We start from the raw sequence: 21,616 nt of genomic DNA, 5'->3' as shown, positions 1-21,616 counted from the left end.
ACTGACCTGTGAATGTCTGAGAATGTTCCTCAGGAACAGTACCAGGGTCTACCATTGATACCTGCAGCACAGAATCCATTACATCCATTATGATGCTGACACCAGTAACACAACTTCATACATTCTCAGTTTACTCTGGGAATGAATGTTAACCAAAACACAAGTACACATTCTGCATCCTAACGTCTTTTGGGCATTTTACAAGTTTTCACAAACAGTGTCTTTGTGTTGACAGAGATTAAATTCAGAGGACTAAAAGAGGTTTTTAGGACCACACACTGTCCACACACTAATAAACTGACTTCAGTTATTTTACTGATTATGAAGCTGATTATAATTACTCTAGACTAACTCTAACCCAAACCAACTAACTAAAAGAAAACATTCTGCATTTTTAGTATAGCCTATATATATTTTATTTATGAATCATTTCCAATTAAGGATATCCCTGAATGGGGGCCTGGGTAGCTCAGCAAGTATTGACGCTGACTACCACCTCTGGAGTCACAAGTTCAAATCCAGGGCGTGCTGAGTGACTCCAGCCAGGTCTCCTAAGCAACCAAATTGGCCTGGTTGCTAGGGAGGGTAGAGTCACATGGGGTAACCTCCTCATGGTCATGAGTTGTGCGTGGATGCTGCGGAGAATACCGTGAAGCCTCCACACGCACTACGTTTCCACGGTAACGCGCTCAACAAGCCACGTGTTAAGATGCTCGGATTGACAGTCTCAGATGCGGAGGCAACTGAGATTCGTCCTCCGCCGCCCAGATTGAGGCGAGTCACTACGCCACCACGAGGACTGAGAGCACATTGGGAATTGGGCATTCCAAATCCAGGAGAAAATAAAAAATGTATATCCCTGAATGTCTCCGCCTGATCTCATGAAAATTACATGACTGTGGGGACATTTTTGCCAACTGATAATATGCGGTTCATCACACGTATCGTGGCAGTTCTGAGGTGAAATGTCCAATGTGTGGCGCTAAAAGCGAGTTAAATGTTCTCCCGAACAGATCAGGTTTTTAAAGGTGCAATATGTAACAATTTTTATGTAATATTCGCCCTTTTTTTTGCCAATGTGTGAACGGCTTGTAACGCAACTTAAAAAATGAGTCCTTCCCGAACTTCCTAGGTTGCCTATTAAAGCCTGTAGACTGATTTTCATGCAAAGGGAGCGGGTCGCTTTTGCCGGGAAAATCCAAAGGATGTGATTTTTCAACAGCGAAAACAAACTACAACACTAGGTAATGTTATCTTAGAGATGGAATCCGGCTCCCAGCACAACACCGACTCCTGCACAAACTCCTGTATGTTACATCATTGTTTTGGCCGATGCTCGCTCGCGTCCCTATGGAGTGTGTGCACGAGCACGAGCAACAGGCAGCTGGCTGCAGTTCACTTAACGGCCACAGATGTCATTAATAACAAGGGTTTCTGAATCTTACATACTGCACCGTTAAGTTTAATGCTCAAATGGGTTTAAAACAACAAAACCGACCCTACCCTAAACCTTGAACCTAAACCTAACTGATAGTGTCCGAAAAAGCAAACGTAAGATGAAAAACAAACCACGTCATTTTGTGGTGCTTCTATGACACTTTGGGCTCACATGTGGACTCGCGACTCTATCAGTTGAGCTACCGCACAATTTGATCACACTTGGTGATGTTATGCAAATGTTATGCAAAGGTTAAAATGAGTCATGTGCTATAGTAAAAGTGTTTAGATGTCATATGATAGTATTGTGTAAGGAACAATGTGAAAAGTAAGATAATCTGCCGTTTAACTCGTGATTTGTGTAAAAGTGAATAAAGATTGTTGTTGTTATAGCGCCTCTAGTGTTCATTTCACCAGGAAACTGCTGCGGTACGAACAACGAGCCACGTAAAAATAATTTTGCTGAAATGTAGGTATAGTAACGTGATTCTAGTAAGTTGGAATGTCCCACTGACTTCTATTGTTATCAGACAAATTAAATAATATGTACAGTTCTATACTCTTGCCAACAAATGACTGATTTGGATCTATTTTTATTCTCAAGGGATTTTAGGAGAAACATCTGAGACAAAGTTGAATGAAACAACTGAGAAATGACTGAAGTTCAGCCATGCGACTCTATGTGGCGCACACTGATAGGTTCTTTGACTTGTTATCTGTTAGCCAATCGGCTCACTCACATGTGACATGTTAAACCAATCAGCTAGCATAGCTTAAGATGATTGGTTCTATGACTTGTTATCGGGTCATAGCAGTGTAGCAGATCTAGTCCGTTAAATCTCAAACAATCAGAGAAATGTTTTGAAAGTGTCACAGTGTAACTTTTCCGGTAAGGGGCAATATTTGTCCTCTGTAGTTTATCAGGGGCATTTTGTACCTTCATGAGGGCATATTTTATTCTAACAAATGTTAAATATAATGACATCATTGTTTTATGTCAAATACTTCAGTTTAATTAATTCATTACTGGTGTTTACACTTTTAAGAGAAATCAGTCTATCAATGGCTTACTTATAGTTACATTAAACTGGAGAAAGCATTTCAATGTTGCAATTTACACATTTTACATTTAAACCTCTTAAACTCTGGTGCATGTTTATGTTGCCGCCTGCAATTGTTCACGCTCAAATTTAAAAGCTCTCCATTCACACATACTGTGGACTAATTGCCAAAAATTAGTCCCATACATTAAGCATATAATTCTGGTTCTGTTCACCCCGTCTCCCTCCAAAAAGTCTTATTTTATTCTACTAGGTGGCAGAAAGCACTAGAAAAAATCATTTCTCTATCACATTCACATCACAATATGCAGATCTGAAATGCAGGTGGCGCTCTAATGTATTTTAGCCCTCACAGACGTGCTCGTCCATAGACATTCAGTCTATTTTTCAGTTCAAGCACCACCCTCATTGTTTCATTGAATATCTCGGCTTCTGAGTGGACTAAAAGCTCAATCTAGGTGTCATTAGAAAGCTGAGATCCTTCATAAATAATCGGTAACATTTCAGATGAATTGTTTTGCATGCTTTTCATGCTGGATGGCATATTTTGTTCTGGACATCTAAGATATAACATTGGATTATTCAGCCAAACAAACAATTGCTCATTTTTTAAAAGCAGATATAAAGTTTTACAGCAGCATTTAATGGTGCATTTGTATCTGATGTCTTACAAATATCATGTTTCATTTTGAAAATCTTTTAAACTGTGGTATTGGTGTAACAAAACAATCTGTTCAGTCGCATTCCCAAGAATGAGAGCTTTCATTTGATACACAACTTGTCTATTTAAGTGCGATTTTTAAGACTTTTATATTCATATTTCTACCACATGACCACTAGGTGGCACTGATTTGTGATGCTGATGTTTACAGTCCTTATTTTGTTATTTTATGTAACATTAATGCAGAAGTGATGTTATCTCTGAAAAGCTCAGATTCTAAACTTTCAAACGATACCTCATATGCCTGTCTTATGTATTCGGAGACTTAAACATTTTAAGTGTAAACGTTTTTCAACATAGCGCCCCCTTTTGGACCTGCCAGTGGATGCGCAGAGTTGAAGAGGTTTTTAAAGAACCCAAAAACAAAGAACCTACAGTATAATGAACATCAAGAACTTTATTAACCTCCAAAAAAGTCAGCTCAAGAACCTTGTATAGCAGAAAATGGTTCTTGTTAAGAAGCGAGTTCTTTATTATTCAACATGGGTCGGAGAAGATATGATTCAATTATAGATTTATTTACATTGTATGTGTGGGTTTACCGAAGCTCAGGGATTGAACAGAATATATACAGTAAATGTTTTGAATCCAAGTGAAAGTTTTCTGGAGTTATACGCTCTGCATTGAAAGCAGTATGTTATATCAAGAGATATCAGTTGTGCTATGTTCAAATCTGTCCTAGAGGAATTATAATACCATATATACTCTGGGGTACAAAAGTCTGCGACCATAGTGATAATGCTTTTATTTTGCACTCCTTTTTTACTTTAAAAGATTATCATCAGCAAAGCAATGAAAAAGTTGAATTGAAAAATTGCGCTCAAGCTGGCATGAACACCACCAACCTTAGGATCATGTTATCCAGCATGATTTGAGAATGTTGCTAAAAGCATTTTGTGTATACAAAGAGTTAACATGATAAATCCAACAAGCTTTCCAGTACCTACAGATAGTTATCCGTTGGCAATCTCATTCATAATGGGTGCGTCTCATCTCACTCCCTAGTTCCCTATGTCGTGAACATGAATTAGGGCACTGGCAAGGGTGTTGATCCACTGAACATTGAGACAATCATGATGAGGTCATGCATTTAAACACAGCTGGTATTAATCAGCAAAATCGCTATCTTAAAGACACATTTTTGTTCTAGGTATTATTAAATAAGTCGGTATTAAAATGCACAGTTATTATGAAGGATAAATTACACAAGTAATAAAAGTACAATGGAGTGTATATTTAATCTTCTTCTAACAACTCTAATATTTAAAATATTGTTTCCGTTTCATGCACATTAAAGCTGATGTAATTCCTTCGACACTAGTGCCACTGAACAGAACAGCAAAAATAAACAATGTCTTCAAAACAGCTTTCCGAATATGTCCCTCGTCTGCCATTGTACAAACAGCCGGATAGTCCCGCCCCCAACTCACGCCATTGGTTCGGTAATGTTGTTGGGGTAGGCCTAAGCGGGTCACTCAAAACAAACAGAGAAATTTTCATAGCGCCGCAGAGACACAGTCTCGAGAAAATTAACCTATGAAAGGCGTACTTATAGTTGTCTCTGCACATTAGGCTAGGATAGAAGAAAATATTTTAAAACTGAAAAAGTTACTTCAGCTTTAACCTTGTGCGACCCCACGTCCACATGTGTGGATGTTGTATTTTGGTTTCCCTATACGCAATGCATAACTTAAATTAATTTAAACCAGCAGATCTCAGTTCAGGAGCCTCTGTGCTGTCAGTAAAGCATTACATTTTCGACATACAGAGTCATGTGACAAAACAACATAACGCCGATCACAGCGGAGTTTGTCTTTGGGAGAAACGCCAACAAAACTACATCTGGTCAGAAACCTAATTACGTTTTCACATTGAAACCTGTTTGAATCAAAAGATTAGAGTCTCTATTTTCATCCGATATGACATTTTAAACATTTGAACGATTTATTGCGAAATGCCACATTGATAAACACAATGTACACTGTAGTGGACAATAGCACAAGGTTTTCATTAGAAATCCTATATTTACTGTGTATTTTCACATTGAGAAAAAAAAAAAAGTTGCTTTCAGAGGCTTTATATGGAGTTAGGATGAAAATAAGGTGCATTTCAAACTGTTCTGAGACCAGTGCAGACAGACAGCACACTGGAGGTTAAGTAATGCACTAAATAGGGTGCAAGGGAGCATCCTATATCTCTCTATGCAGTTAAGTGCATTCACTCCTAAAAATCTGATCAAAAGTTCAGTTTCAGGCTGCAGATGATGTTTGGATCACTCAACATGTTTGACAGACATGTGACAATGATAATCAGTACATAGATTCAGAATTTATAATGTATCATTTTATTTTAACATGATTGACAGTGATTGGATGATGCTGGACATTACTTTGAATCAGAATTAATTATGATCATTTCTGATGTAATGTCTGTAACATGAATAATCAACACTCCTGGAAACATCATAAACTATTTGATGAAAAAAATCTGACTTTCTATGGCTTGATATCATTTAAAATTTCACAACTTAGTCTTGTTGTCCACATATGAGGACATACATGTTTAAGAAAACTATTTGCTTTCGAAAAAAAATTTTTTGCATGTTTATTAGGTGCTACTAGTTACAAATGAAAATGGGGAATGGAAAATGCACACAGCAGTCACGCTCAAGTCTCAGGAGGATAAATGTAGCATAAAGTAGACGGTTACCCTCAGATATTATCACAACTATAGGGTCAATGTCTTCTCGTTCCATTCAAGGTGTGTTGTTTGTTTACAGAAATGTAACCAATCAGAGTTAATTCTTAAAACTGCTAGATGTGCAAAGATTCTTGACTTGATGATATAAAGATTTTCTCTGCTCAGGGGGAACCTTTGCTCCCGGCCGTAAAATAAACGTTCTTCTCTTGGGAAAAGACAAGAAGGACTTCTCTTGAGTTTTTCTTTATTAGGATTATTTCCTGACATGCATCAGAGAGGGAAATACATAAAGTCCCTTTATACCAGAAAAATTAATTTCCATCCCTTCTTTTTTTAATAAAGCACAAATCTGTGTTCCAGTGAGACACTTACAATGAAAGGCCAATTTTTGGAGGGTTTAAAGGCAGAAATGTGAAGCACTTACATTCACCCTTCTGTTAAAATTGTGTAGTATTTGACCTGTAAAGTTTTTGCGGGATTACAGGGTTGACACCTGGACCCCCCAGTAAATGATTTTATTTTCCAGTGTGCACTATTCTCAAAAATCAGGTAACGTTTTTCGTGAATGAAAATAAATACACAATAAAATACACTTTCAGCTGTGTCAGAGTGATGAGTCCTACACTGATCAATTGCCTGATCCAAAGCTGGTGTTTAGAGTGTATTTCTCTGAGAATGTCATATCTGTTTACTCTCTACCTGCTTCTGTTTTACCTACAGGGTTGGGACGTGGGATTCAACATGCCTAAACAGAAACCAATAACAGGGCCGCAGCGTCCATCACAACCCTCTCCAGGGGTATCAGGGTAAAATAACGCCTGTTTGATGTCTAAAGATCTCTCTTTATCTTGGCAGACGGGCTTCACAGAACCTCTATATGTCAGAGGTGATTCCCCTAGAGCCGTGTGTTCACTACTGTAAACTGTTGAGATGAGCCAGGCATAAAAAATAAAATAAATGTTTTTGCAGCTGCTGGCAAACCTGTTGCGATCCAGACACAGGGCTGTAAATTTTCTCTATTCGCTCAACAGAAGCTCTGGCTTTCTCACTAGAAACCCTCTCCATTGTGTTAGAATAATAACACTGGTGTTCTGAGATTACAAGAGTTACAGCTTTAACCAGCATGCCGTTAACATGCTGGTCTAGGTGGGTTTATGCTGGTTAGTTCTGGTTTGGTGCTGGTGATAAAGCTGGTCATCCTGTATGCTTTATCTGGTGATGCTGGTTAACAAATAAAGTCTTGCTGATCTTGTTAATGTGGTTTTTATGCTTAATTACAAAGTTATAATTCAGTTATAATTACAGATGGGAATTTTTGAGTAATTTTGTAGTCAAGTACTCTAACCCACAAAAATAAATAAATAAATAAATAAATAAAGAGTAATCGATTGCTCCTAAATTAAATATGTACTGTAAGTTAAAAATAACAAGTATGACATACTTGAAATTTATATTTAGTTTTATTCACAGAAGTTACCAAGAACTTTGTGGCAAAATTAGCTAACTTGAACTGTTTTTTTTTTTTTTGTTTGTTTGTTTGTTTTTTTCCCAATTTGGAATGCCCAATTCCCAATGCGCTATAAGTCCTCGTGGTGGCGTAGTGACTCGCCTCAATCCGGGTGGCGGAGGACGAATCTCAGTTGCCTCCGCGTCTGAGACCGTCAATCCGTGCATCTTATCACGTGACTTGTGGAGCGCGTTACCGCGGAGATGTAGCACGTGTGGAGGCTTCACGCTATTCTCCATGGCATCCACGCACAACTCACCACGCACCCCACCAAGAGCGAGAACCACATTATAGCGACCACAAGGAGGTTACCCCATGTGACTCTACCTGCCCTAGCAACCAGGCCAATTTGGTTGCTTGGGAGACCTGGCTGGAGTCACTCAGCACGACCTGGATTCAAACTTGCAACTCCAGGTGTGATAGTCAGCGTCAATACTCGCTGAGATACCCAGGTCCCTTAGTTCTAATTATTAAAGTTATATCATAAAAATGCTGACGTTTCCTAAACGTTCAGTTATATATTTTCTTTCAAATTATATCACATATTCTTAAAAACATAAAACATATTCTAATAAAAAATCATTTTTTTTAATAAACTGTCGTATTGTGAAGAGAGGCTGATGAGAATGTGTTAGAATGTGTCCCCCCAGTTTTCAGATCGTTCCTACGCCCCTGAATCCGGTTATGGTTTATTAATATTAATAAATCTTTCCCTGCCATTCCAAGTAAGTGTAGCTGCAGTCCGGAGATCTCCAAATGGGGGTGTACTCTCTAAAAGAGGGCGTGGTTACTCCAAAAGGGGGTTGGGTCAACTCCAAAAGGGGGCGTTACTTCCATACACAGGGGCTCCCTATATCTTTGCTGGCAGTTTGGAGCTCCCGCCCCTTTTTGGAGCTCTGCCTGCAGCTATATTTACATTAATTCGTTTGGCAGATGCTTTTATCCAAAGCAACTTACAAATGAAGAAGAATACCTCATCTTAAGGAGACATCAGTATGAAAAGTGCTGCATTACAAGTTTCACTAGCATCAGAAAAATAGTATCCAGACTCTATACAGAGATAGAGTGCAACAAGAATATCATATATATATAAAGTTTTCTATTTTTTTTTATTATGAGACTATGGTCAAGTGCTTATGGAAAAACTGTGTCAAAAAAGAGAGTCTTCTGCACAGATGGTGCTGGGAAGGTCGTTCCACCAATGAGCTATATCCTTCTCTGCCATCCTGGCTACAATTTGGACCAACAGATTTGTTGTCAGGGAAAACATAATGTTGCAACATATTGTCTGTTACCGCTTGTCGTTTGACGTTAGAATACGTCATAGTTTCCCCCTCAGCTGGGGTGGGGCGAGAAGGGTGGCACGGGGTGGCAGCTGCCACCCTAAAAATGAGCTTTGCCACCCCATTCTCCACCACAACTCAGACACCGCTTGCGTCCTGGAGACAGTGTGCAATGGATTAACCTGTCTGTGTTGCACATGGTCCATAACAACGTTCCACCCATGTCTGGTAGGACACAGCGTTCCGCATTGCCGCCCCCCCGCCTCCCCACACACACCTTACTGTATGCCACCCTGGCAAAAACATCCTGGACTCGCCCCTGCCACTCAACCTGAGAGACTCCTGGGGTTTTGCCCCGGTTAGCCCGTGCATTAATTAGGCCTTGTGATTTGTGAAAATCTAACGTGCATTTTCAGTAACTGGCTTGTATATGCATGACTGCCGAGAGTAGGTCATACAAAGCAACATTCCAGCAACTTTGGCTAACGTTACTTTAAGGTTTGGAACAAATGTTGTAAATAAAACGTTAATGGAACATCCCTATAACTAGGGTTATGTATGGTAAATATGACATAAATAGAAACACTGCAAAGCACTCATGCCACACTGAAGCTGTGGTGCGTGCATGAATTATGCATGGTGTCAAATGAAATAGCAACACACTTGACGATTCTAGATGCTCTTAACAGTTTTTAAGGTTTCAAGTGCTCAGAACATCACAGAAAGAGAAGAGAGTAGAGAATGTGGTAAAATTGTATCCTAACTTCTATAATACATCTTTAACAAAGTTTATAAAATCATTAATGGTTAACAGATTAAATGTACACACAAATCATTAGAAATGTCATGAAACTTTGATTCATATGTTCACATACTCTTAGGGAAAAAAAAATAATAATAAAATGTACAGTGATGGTACAAGATGCACTTTGATAAACACAATGATTACCATAGTCATCATGTACTACTTCAATGAATACTATGGTACCTTCATGGTACAGACATCTCCATAACCCATGGTATTACCATGGTAACATATTCAAGAACATAGTAATACAATGGTACTTTGCAAAAGTTTGAATGCACATGAGATGATGAGCATTATACAGTGTTAGCAGATGTGTGAATGCAGGTTCAAAATCATCTGTGCACGCTCAATAGAGCTTTATCTAGTTAACAGTGTATTGAATCATTAAGTGTGTGTCGATGACTGATCCATTACAGCACACTTCTCTTCTCCTTTTGTGTTCCACAGATGAAAGTGGGTCATATGGGTTTAGAACAACATGAGGATAAGTAAATGTCAGAATTTTCGTTTTTGGGTGAACTGTGCCTTTAAGAGTGTGTTTATTTATCATTGACAAACACTAACGTGTCTCTCAGAAATGAACATGCTCAGTGTGTATTTATCTTGAATTAGATATTCACGAAAGAATATTGTACAGTGCTTAGATTCATACAAGAAATATTTAAAAATGTAATACAGATCTCAGCCACACGGGGGCGGTATTGTCTCAGTCAAGTTCATTTGAAGAGTTGAGTTTGTCTGGTCGCTGCTTTTCACTTTCTGTAGTTCATTTATTTATTTATTTATTTGTTTATTTATGACATCTAAAAGTACGTACCTGTTTGATAACATTATATAGTGGAAATTATATATATATATATATATATATATATATATATATATATATATATATATATATATATATATATATAGCATTTTATGCATTTTAAATACAATAAAATAATATTTTCTCACTTTTTTCATAGTTACAGCTTGATTGGAAATTAAATAAATAAATAAAAAAATGTGTTTACAAGTGGCATGAACCTCGATTGTTCACTGACACTAAATTAAAAAATAAATAAATTAAAAAAAAAACTTAATTGGGGCAAAATTGCTCGTTGTGGTTGAAATGACAGTCTTAACACAAAATTGAAATTATTTGTTTATTTGACTCTGTTTTATCAAAGTTATAAATATGCAAATTTATATAATGGACTTTTTTATAGTTTCAAATTGTAAGTAAGAGTCATGATACTCCATGGCATGTATTATCAGTGTTGTCCTGACTACATGGCAATATGATATTTAAGCACTTTACTGTGTTTAATTAAATAGTCTCAAGACAACATGTTATTTTCTGACATTACTGTACATTTGCATTATATGATGAGGAGTCAGTATATCTGTCACAAGAACTATTAACACAGTATGGCCAGAAGATGTCTCTGTAATCCTCTAAATAACTGGAGAAGTCTCGCAATAAACCAGCTTTCCTAGAATTAATTAACATGCTTTTTACTTTTTTATTATTTAAATAAACTCGTCAAACTTTAAACATTACTGTAGTTCATAGCAAGCCTGCAATTACTTTAAGGGAATCTTTAAAAAATTCAGATATGTTCATTAATAAAGAACCAACACCAATAAAACCAGCAACCCTGATTATTATTATTATTATTATTATTATTATTATTATTATTATTATTAACGTATATTAGGTCAAAACTATTCGTTTTAGCTAATATAGGGTATAGGCTACTTATAAAAACTATCGAGAGAGAATGTTGATAAAATAATAAAATCAGTTCTTCCAATAAAATAAAAAAAAGTCGGTCGTTTTCAACGATAAAATTCCATTTTTAATTAATCGGAACCACACACACTGATGTTTTATTACATGTGAAGTGTTCCACGAGAGAAACAGAGAGTTTATTGTTTAGCTTTCAACTTTATCTGATATTAAAATATGTGTTCATACAAGTCAGAGCGTGCTTATATTTGTTCATATTGACACTGTTTTACATGTTGGCTTCAGTTGCATTCATCAAAAACAAATGTAGTGTATCTATAAATGTACATTTGCTAAATATAATATAATCAAGACATTTATTTATTTATTTGCACGATAGGATTGCGTACAACAAATTGATTTAAAGTCATGAGAACCTTTATACAAATAAGCTATACAAAAATAGAAATAATAATAATAATAATAATAATAACTGAGTTTAAGTTCTGTCAGGTTGAAGTGACTTTATTGCACTAAAACACTGAGTGAAGATGAGCAGCTATTCCTGCCATGATGCTAATTATGATTTATATTACAGTCCAGATGAGCTAGAATAAGGTTAGAATGATAAAGTGCACGTGAAATACAGATGAACAGTAAAATAAAAATATAAAATTGAAAAGTAGATATGTTTATTAACATATTGCACAGTATAAGGCTATTAGGCTTGGGCAATATAATAAAATAAAATGTCAATAAATTAATGTATAAACTAAGTCTAATTATCAGTAATTCATCTTTTGTGTTGTTTCAGTATAAATGAAAAATACATGATTCGAGACCCGTATTATTATAATGGTAAAAAAAAAGGTGTAAAGTCATTATTTCAAACAGCGCGCGCACATTTTTGCTTTCTTGTCGTTTTGATGAAGGTCTAAATAATGTTGAATCCATTTAAATTCCACCATGGTCATAATTCACTCGTCCATTCTCACAGCTCCATAAAACATGAATGCTGCACTTAAATAGATGATCTGTGTCTCTGCGCTTACAATTCACATAGAATATAAGCACAGAAAATCAGACATAATGCCTGAACATTGAGGATTGCACGTATAAAAATGTGCATTAGGAGTCATGCATTCTAAATATAACTTATTACAATAGCAATGTTATTCATTTATATTTTTTTGCATCACGCATTAGACTACTTATTAATAAAAATACCACAAAAACACTGTGATGTAAAGTGTGGCCATTCGTTGCATGTTAGACAAATAAGGGTCGTTATTAAGAAAGGTGAAATGTCTGTAATGTAATGCGTGTCGCCTCAACAGTGTGTTAGATATGATCAGCATCAATGACACTAATGAACTGGAGAGTATTAGATCATATACACTGTTGCCGACATAATACATCTGCATATTAAAGATACACTCTGGGAATTTTTTTTATTTTATTTTTTTATATATTGTAGCCTAATAAAAATGGACTTACCAAAACCAATGGGATACACATACTATGCATTTTACTATGCAGTTAGGCGTTACGTTTTTCGGGTTATTTTAATAACAGCCCAGTAAGAGATTAAATACTACAGGTCTCGTGATGATGATAATAACAGGTGTTATAAATAGCAACTGACCGAACCTGGTTTCACTCTGATGTAAATGCATGCTCATTTACACCTTTAATGAAGTTATACGTTATAATAACCTGCAGGAGTTACATAAAAAAGACGACGCTTAGCCTACAAATATCTTGCGCATTTTGCCGCATAAAATCGCGATAAATCGCGTTTTCGCGCACTTGCTGTACAAGCTGTTAAATAGTTGTTCTAAGCGAAATTGAAGTTCTATAATAACTTATCATTGAATAGACGAAGCCAACAAATAATTTCCGTATTTTGTCGTATGTAAGAAGCTATAAAAAATCCAAGTTTTATATAGCCTAGTTGTTCTAAATGAAACTAAAAAATAAATTAAAAAAAATAAATAAATAAATAAAGGACCGCTAAAAAATATCGTGCGGTGTTCTCCGCTTCACTATCATTAAACGACAATGAAATGGTCATACAGCACAGTTGTGTGGAGGTTAAAGTACTTACTCTGTCAGCGGTAATGGCTCATAAAGTAAACGTGTCTATTTTGTCAAATCTTGAAACAATGATTTCTACAGTGCGACGCGTCATTAAAGCGCTTGATGGAGTGCGGCTTTTGTCCCAGAGACGCGCATGCAAATGTGACGCTGCGCATCCTCCAATCACAGAGCGGCGTCACTTAGCGTCTTCCAATGGGTGATACGCGTTCGCAGGTGGCGGCGCGTTTATCAGCTCATCCCGCTGCGCGCACATCACAGCGACAGTCCATTCACCGCGCATCGGCGAGTCACATGCGGGCTATCGAAGCGCTCACAGCGGGCGTGAGATCTCCCTACGGCCGGCGGCTGGATTCAGGACGCTTGTGAATCTCCCGGACACTTTTGTACTTATAAAACTTTTCAAGTTTCAACATTGCTCTGATTTCGTTCCCTTGGATAAGTTGTCAAGTTGTGGACACTAAACTTTGCGTAAGGTGCACTCTTCTCCTTTGCATGCATATTTTGTTATTTCTTTCATCGCGGTTTATCCTGTGCTTCATGCGCACCAATGTTAGCTGTCGGGCAGATGGATCCTAACAGGCAGAGTGCTTTCGTCCTGGGCAGTACTCCACTGGCTGCACTGCACAACATGGCCGAGATGAAGACCTCTTTATTCCCGTACACCCTGCAGAATCACGCGGGGTTCAAGGCTCCTTCTCTGACCAATCTGAACTCCCAGATCCCGTTGGGGACGCCACATGGAATAAGCGATATATTGGGGAGACCCATCACCGCAGCTGGACAGTTTCTCACGGGCTTTCCCAGGATCAACGGGTTGGCCACATCGGCCGGGATGTACTTTAACCCCGTGTCCCGATATCCCAAACCCTTGACGGAGTTGCCCGGGAGGGCGCCCATTTTTTGGCCGGGAGTGATGCAGGGTTCGCCGTGGAGAGACCCGCGTGTGCCCTGTCCGGGTGAGTTTTGGTGGTCTAAATGATTTCTAGAAGCAGCTTAGTCAGTATGTTGAATCTGATGCTTTAAAAAAAGGCTCTGCAACTTTGGGAAAGTGAACAAGTTTTGTCTGCCAATGTTGTTTGCTCAATTACACTTTAATATGCTGTTTGTCGGATTATGTGGCATATGCCAACAGTCGAAAAATAATACAGCTGTAATGTCTCTTTTTGTGTTGTTGAGTTTATTTGGCTGACCGTCTCTTATTTTCTTCAGCTCAAGTAAACATGATGCTGGACAAAGATGGCAAGAAGAAACATTCCAGACCAACTTTTTCAGGACAGCAGATTTTCGCCCTGGAAAAAACGTTCGAACAGACCAAATATCTGGCGGGTCCGGAGAGAGCTCGACTGGCATATTCCCTGGGAATGACTGAAAGTCAAGTCAAGGTAAATAATACTTTAAACTGTTTATATTAATCCATGTAATTTAGGACCTTTTTAAAAATGTACACCGTAAATGTGAGACAATTACACATCCATAAGGATGACGCATCCATCAAATTTAATTGTGTGATTTTTAACGTAATTAAATTAATACAATTTTAAATATTAAAGTTTTTTTTTTTTTCGTAAGGATTACTACATTCAAATTCGTTTCGAAATTGAAATACGAAAATATAAAAATGTACTGAAACATTTTTTTTTTTTTTTTTTTTACTTTGGAATAAAAAATAAATAAATTAAAAATAATAATAATAATAATAATAAAAAAGAATGGGGCACTTATTTATTTATTTTGCTGACAGTATTAATTTAATTAATGGCATTGCACACAGTTAGGCCGCACATTAAAGCAACTGTCCAGTCAACATGAAGTTATTTCATATTTTACCGCTTCTCGCTTACATTTCAGTTTCAGTTCATTTTGGTCTGTTAAATTAAAGTTCAGTTCATTGAAGACAGGATAATTAAGCATGTCCCCCCTCTCTTCAGGTGTGGTTTCAGAACAGAAGAACCAAATGGCGGAAGAGACACGCGGCTGAAATGGCCACAGCCAAAAAGAAACACGATTCAGAGACGGAGAAGATGAAGGAGAGTTCGGAAAACGAGGATGATGATGATGATGAATACAACAAACCTCTGGACCCGAACTCCGACGACGAGAAAATCTCAAGACTGTTAAAAAAGCACAAGGCGAGTAACCTGTCCCTCATCAGCCCCTGTAGCAACAGCTCGGACACTTTGTGTTGATACTGAGCACTCTTCATCATCATCATCATCATCATCATCATCATCAGCCTCAGGATCTTCTGGAGAAATGAGGCAGAATTAACCAGGGTATAAACACACTGATCACACGGAGAGACTCTGAATGCAACTGTACAGTTAGAAGTGTATGTGAGATGTATATATTTTTTTTTATTGAGTAAATTATGTTATTAAAGCATCACGGAGACGTGCCAACTCCCCCTCATCTTCATCATCATCATCATCATCATCACAGGTCAACTGAAGATGATTTTTGGTTCAGTCGCAGAAGCATAGCGACGCCTAACAGTTTGACAGTTTTAATTTGGGAAACAGGTACACATGTGTATAAAGTCGGTGTTGTAAATGATGTGAATAGAATTTGTTTTAACAATGTCCCTTTTGGCCGCTTATACTTTCAATGGAAGGACTTTATGTTTTACCTCACAACACGAAAAATAAACAAATATGGATGAGAAATATCAGACGAAGAGAATATTAATGCTTCCGTGCTGAAGGAAGAAAAAAACAAAAAAACTTTGTATTAAAAATAAATTATTTAACAAGCCAATGTTTTAAATATGTCTTGGTCCTTTCATGAGTCATGTGTTTATTTATTGCTGTTTAAAACGAAGTATTTCTAATTTTATTAAAAAAAAAAATGTTTAAGTTGAATTTATTTGCAATGCGCTTTTAGGCCGCGTAAAAGTTTGAATGTTTAATCTGCGCATTATTATTAACAATTACAACACACTAATGATACTAATAATTCATTATAATTGCTAGTATTTTTTTTAAGTTAATATACAGTAAATATAGCATACATACACTCTCGTTTAATCGAAAGATGTGAAGACATTTCGCCTTCAAAAGCGGAATATCACAATATCGGTACATTTTGTAGAAGGGATTTTATTTCCAAGAAAATGAACTTTATGAATGTCTAATGACCTCTGTCTATTATTTTAGGCCTTTATTGATTTGATTTCAACTTATATTTCTCCATCTAAACAAGCTATTTAAACACGGAGTTGTTTGGCGGCTTTACGATGTCAAACTCTAAAAACTGAATTTTTATTGTTATTTATTTTGCCCTGCATGTATTTTTCCTCACATGCAAACTCACAAATAAAACCGCAGTTTTATATTCCGACAGGCCATAAACATGCGGTCTGTCGGGGTTATACAGATTCATGTTTAATAAATGTTTTCTGATACATTTATTGGAACTGTCATGAGATTTTCTCCTGAGACATTTTAAGCAGGACTTCCTGGAGCTGGCCATAACAAATTATAATTATTTTATAATAACATTTCATCAATAAGGTAACAATATAAATACATTTTAAGAACAATATCATTATAAATAATAATGACTGTAATAATAATAAAAAAAAAAACATCTTAACCTAGGCATCATCACCTATAATGATGTAAAATATCTAAACGCCAAAGCTTGTTTGACTGTGTCTCATGGGGTTACAGGTCTTGCCATCCATGAGGTCTCATCTCTATCTGCTTAAGGAAGAGTGAATTTTATCACCTGACCTTTTATCTAACCAAATCACTGTCAAGGTGACACAAAATCGTTCCCGCTGATGGTGATTTAGAAAAAATCAAGGATCAATTGAATGGATTCTCTATAGTGTAATGAATGAAATCAATAGTAGGAAACATTTAAACAGCACTGAAGCTCAAGGAATTCATCAGAAATGGTAACATCTTACTTTACAGTGTTCATGTTACAGTGCAATTACATAAGTGATGCTAAAAACATGTACTCATCATGTGCTTACAGTTACTACTATAGTAATCCATCATATTAATGGGTAACCTGTGTAAAATGGACACTGTAAATTGAAGATATTCTTCCTGGCCCTTAATTTTAGAGTATTTTTCCCGTTAAAGTTTGCCTGCACATAGTTAGGATAAACTCAAACTCTACATTTGACTGTGTGTTCAACAGTTGGCACCATGGCACAAAAACAATCAAATAAAACACAAAGAAAGAAAAAGAATACGGCTATTTTCAGATACCCAAGCCTATCTAAATTACCACATTCAGAAGCATAACATTATTACACAGAAATAAGTTAGAGTAAGAAAAGTGGCAAGACTTCTATAGGAAACTATCTTATATAATTGCACGGCTTATGGCACTGCTTAAAGGGGGAAAAAACGATATATATTATATATATAAATCATACTGGCTGAAATGGCATCTGTTAAAAAATGATAATGTGGTTTTATCTGGTTGTTCATAACTATTCAAACATTTCAGCTGACTTACACTCAAGAAGCCTTTTGTATCCACATGTCAGCATCATTTTGGTATGAATTATCTCTTTAAAAAGTACAGTATATAAAATGAGAGGCTGCACGAGGCATGGCAGGGTGTAACGACACAAGTCGGCAACAAATCAAATAAAAACAAACCAAAAGAAAAAGAAAATCATACAAATGTTTCGAAGAAAACTAGAATCTATTCTAACAGAGGAAGTCTAGAAAACAGCACTAAACTCAACACACCTCTATGTCATAGTCCAATGTACAAATAATCCTAATAATAGAGATATACAGCAACATTGTTTGCATTGCACTTTTTAAAACATCTTACATATATGGAAGAAGTTGTCATATGTAGAGAGGTGTATCTAAAACTTAAAAGTATGCTTTTTAAAATCTGTAGAGTGTTTTTCATGTCTGTTAGAGTTTTGGAAACAAGGCAAAGACGTGTGAGAATGTCTCACGGCGTTTCGAGGGAATGCAGCGATGCAGAACACGTGTGAGTGTGTTCTGTGAATGTCCATGAATTCAACCCTTAAAGCGTTCATGATGAGTCAATCTGTCGTTTCTATGGATGTGACAGCATGCACTGCGACAAATGCGACCGGTCAGTCCTGCTGAAGTCTCTACAGGCTCTTCTGTGTGTTTGTGTATCTGTGTATGTTGTGTGTGTGTTCGTTTGTCCATTCAACCGTTTCTCACAGGGGCGCTTTTCATGAAATCTTCTCCAGCCTTTGGCAACATCTCCCTGGTCAATCAACACACAAAGTTCATGAGAACTCAGAACTTTTGGAAGCCTTTTATGCAATATTAATTATGATAAGGAGAGCAGAATAATAGAAAAAGTAGATATTTACCAGATCACTGCACGACACAACAGTTGTGCTTATGTGCATGAGGTTTACCAGCCCCTGTGATTAACCGAAAGAACAGGTAGACCGGCTGCGAACAAAATACAGACAAACAATAGCAAATATTTTAACACCAAATACTTCAACAGCTTAAACTGAGACCTGATTAAGAATGATTTAACCTCGTGTGACCCCACGTCCACATGTGTGGACGTTGTATTTGGGCTTTGCTATATGCAACACATATTTTAAATTATTTTAAACTGACTGAATACTGTTCACAAGTCTCTAGACTGTCATTTAAGGGTTAAACTTCTGGCGCACCGAGTCACGCGACACAACAACATGATGTTGATTTCCTTGAAGCACTTCTACATGTGCAGCGCCAACAAAAGTGCCTCTGGTAAGAAATCTCGTTAAGGTTTTTCATTGAAACCTGTTTGGTTGTAAAGAGTAGAGTCTCTAGTTTCATTTGATACACCGCTTTAAGAAATCCGTTCATTTATCGCTCGTCAGCGCCCTGATAAACATGATGTCCACATACGTGTACACTGGCACCACATTTCCTCAAAAGTAGAAAAAACATGTTAGTTATTTTGAATAACTTTAACACATCTGTGGGACATTTATCTTCATTTTAATATACATTTTGTTGTTTAATTTTGTTATCTTTGTTATTATTCAGAATTTTGTAATGCAAAATTTTATTTTAACATGGTTGACAGTGATTGGATGATGCTGGACATTACTTTGAATCTGAATTAATTATGCTAATTTCTGATGTAATGTCTGTAACATGAATAATCAACACTCCTGCAAACATAAACAATTTGATGAAAAAAATCTGACTTTCTATAGCTTGATATTATTTAAAACGTCACAACTTAGTTTCACTGTCCACATATGAGGACATACATTTTTAGGAAAACTATTTGCTCTAGAATTTTTTTATTTTATTTTATTTTTTGCATGTTTATTAGGTGCTACTAGTTACAAATCAAAAAGGGAAGTGGAAAATGCACACAGCAGTCACACTCGGGTCTCAGGAGGTTAAACCATTGGTTCTCAACAATGGGGGCTCAAGATGACTTAAAGAGGCCCTATTATGCTTTTTGGGATTTTACCTTTCCTTAAGTGTGTAATAGAGCTGTTTGTGCATGTAAAAGGTCTACAAAGTTACAAAGCACAAAGTCCACCCCAAAGGGAGTTATTCTCTCCCACAGAACACACTGCTCCTGAACCGCTGGAAACACCTGGTTTGCAGTCCAGCCATTGCTGTGACATAGCCACATCACTATGTAACACATCTGCATAATGCCTGCCTAAGGGCTACTTCCTATGGCAAGGCTGGTTAGGTTCCCTACACACGCTCTAAGTGGTTGACCAATCAGAGCAGACTGGGCTTTTCTGAAAGGGGGGCTTTAAAGAGACAGGAGCGTTTCAGACAGAGGGTGAAAAGAGAGCTACAGCAATGTACAGTATGAGAAAAATGTGTTTTTTGAACATGTAAGCATGTAAACCTATTCTACTAGACCCCCAAAATAAAATTATGAACCTGTAAATGAGCATAAATAGCAATGCTGAAAATGCCTAAAAATCAAGATGTAAGCCTACAACATAAATGTCATCGTATTTCTCACTCTGATGAGAGTAAACGCAAGTGAACACGAGACGAAGGTGGAAACATCACCTGCATTTGTATAATTCCAGATTGAAAGACTGTAAAAATATCTTTTATGGGTCTTAACTCCTGAAGAGAAAGTTCAGCGTCACATTTCAGTCGTAGTGCACATGCATCAACTGTATACTGTAAGCGTGCACAGTCAAATGGAGTGGACTGAGCGTTCGATTGTATGCATACATCATGCATTCGCGTCAAAACCGAAGTATACTTTGCGATTAAGTATAACACTATTCTTCAGCATTTTTCACTGAACGTTCTGAGTGCAGTCCACAGTATACAAAGTGAAAATGTGCACTTGTTGCAAATAAAGTCTTTTTTTCTACCTGATCTGACCCTTAAATGTCGGGTTGATTCAGTGGTATTAAATAATATTTCTGACTTTGAGTTAATTTTGATATTACCATATGAAACACATTTTTAGGTTGCCTGAATTATTATTATTTTTAACAGTACAGGATGGCAAAGTAAGGCTACAGGCTGGATTTGTGTTTGCATTGATTGATTGTAGGCTGAAATACATAAGGCTAATTTCATGAAATTGTGAACATTTTTCCTGCAATGTTACCTGCTTTAAAAATAAAGAATATTTTCTAAACGTGTGGTGGTGTGAGAGATTCATAACATGACATGTCTAAAAACATAATAAAGATGTATTAATGTTATATACTCTGTTTAGTTGAAAAAGAATATTTTGGTTTCATAACTTTTGACCACCAAGATGTATTGAGCAGTTATGAGTAATAGGAAATTCATTAAAATTACTAGTAATTCTCACATTAGATGATAATATCAATTGTATATTATGTTATATTTAGATTAAAGTTCACAGAAATGTTGATAAAAAAGATGTCTTCACATGTATCACACTGGGTTTGCTGTAGTTAATGTATATTTTGAAATGTCAAAGAATATCTACATTTTATTATTTCCAAAATAAAATAAAATGGCAAATTAATTAATAACTTTTATATTTGTTAGTTAGCATGCCAAAGATATCAATCTTTTTACATGGATGAACAGTTAAGAACCTATTAATGACTTACAATATAGTTTTAGATGAAAACCATTGTGTTATAAATGATTTATAAGCTTGATATCCACCCGGTCAAAATTGACCCGCAAATGCAAAAGATGTCTGCAGATTCTGAGCACAGCAGGAGTTAATTCGACTAGCCTATTAAACAAAACCATTTAAGGTCGCAATTAGAATGACTTTATACAATAATGTTGGCAACATTACATTTGAACAAATACATTTATACTAAATATTTTATTTTAACTTTA

General features: G+C 36.5%; 3 protein-coding genes across 3 annotated transcripts in view; 1 reads left to right on the top strand and 2 right to left on the bottom strand.

Annotated features, from left to right (window-relative positions):
* The window catches only part of LOC127411940 (serum response factor-like), an 896,621-nt gene that overhangs the window by 274,217 nt on the left and 600,788 nt on the right, over positions 1-21,616 (bottom strand). The window lies entirely within an intron of this gene.
* LOC127411980 (homeobox protein Nkx-6.2-like) lies at positions 10,677-16,337 on the top strand. Its single transcript, XM_051647983.1, has 3 exons — positions 10,677-14,284; positions 14,538-14,710; positions 15,257-16,337. The coding sequence occupies exons 1-3, from the start codon at positions 13,876-13,878 to the stop codon at positions 15,512-15,514; spliced, it is 840 nt and encodes a 279-aa protein (XP_051503943.1). The 5' UTR covers positions 10,677-13,875; the 3' UTR covers positions 15,515-16,337.
* LOC127411960 (inositol polyphosphate-5-phosphatase A-like) overlaps positions 16,468-21,616 on the bottom strand; it is a 229,095-nt gene continuing 223,946 nt past the window's right edge. The window contains exons 15-16 of the mRNA XM_051647929.1: positions 18,655-18,739; positions 16,468-18,545 (exon numbers count right to left, since the gene is read on the bottom strand). Coding sequence (XP_051503889.1) covers positions 18,659-18,739 — 81 coding nt within the window. The 3' untranslated portion in view covers positions 16,468-18,545; positions 18,655-18,658. The remainder of the gene's footprint in view (positions 18,546-18,654; positions 18,740-21,616) is intronic.

This window comes from Myxocyprinus asiaticus, chromosome 21 (assembly GCF_019703515.2).
Source record: "Myxocyprinus asiaticus isolate MX2 ecotype Aquarium Trade chromosome 21, UBuf_Myxa_2, whole genome shotgun sequence".
NCBI lineage: Eukaryota > Metazoa > Chordata > Actinopteri > Cypriniformes > Catostomidae > Myxocyprinus > Myxocyprinus asiaticus.
Note: the sequence above shows the minus strand (reverse complement) of the source record. Positions and strands in the feature narration are given on the sequence as shown.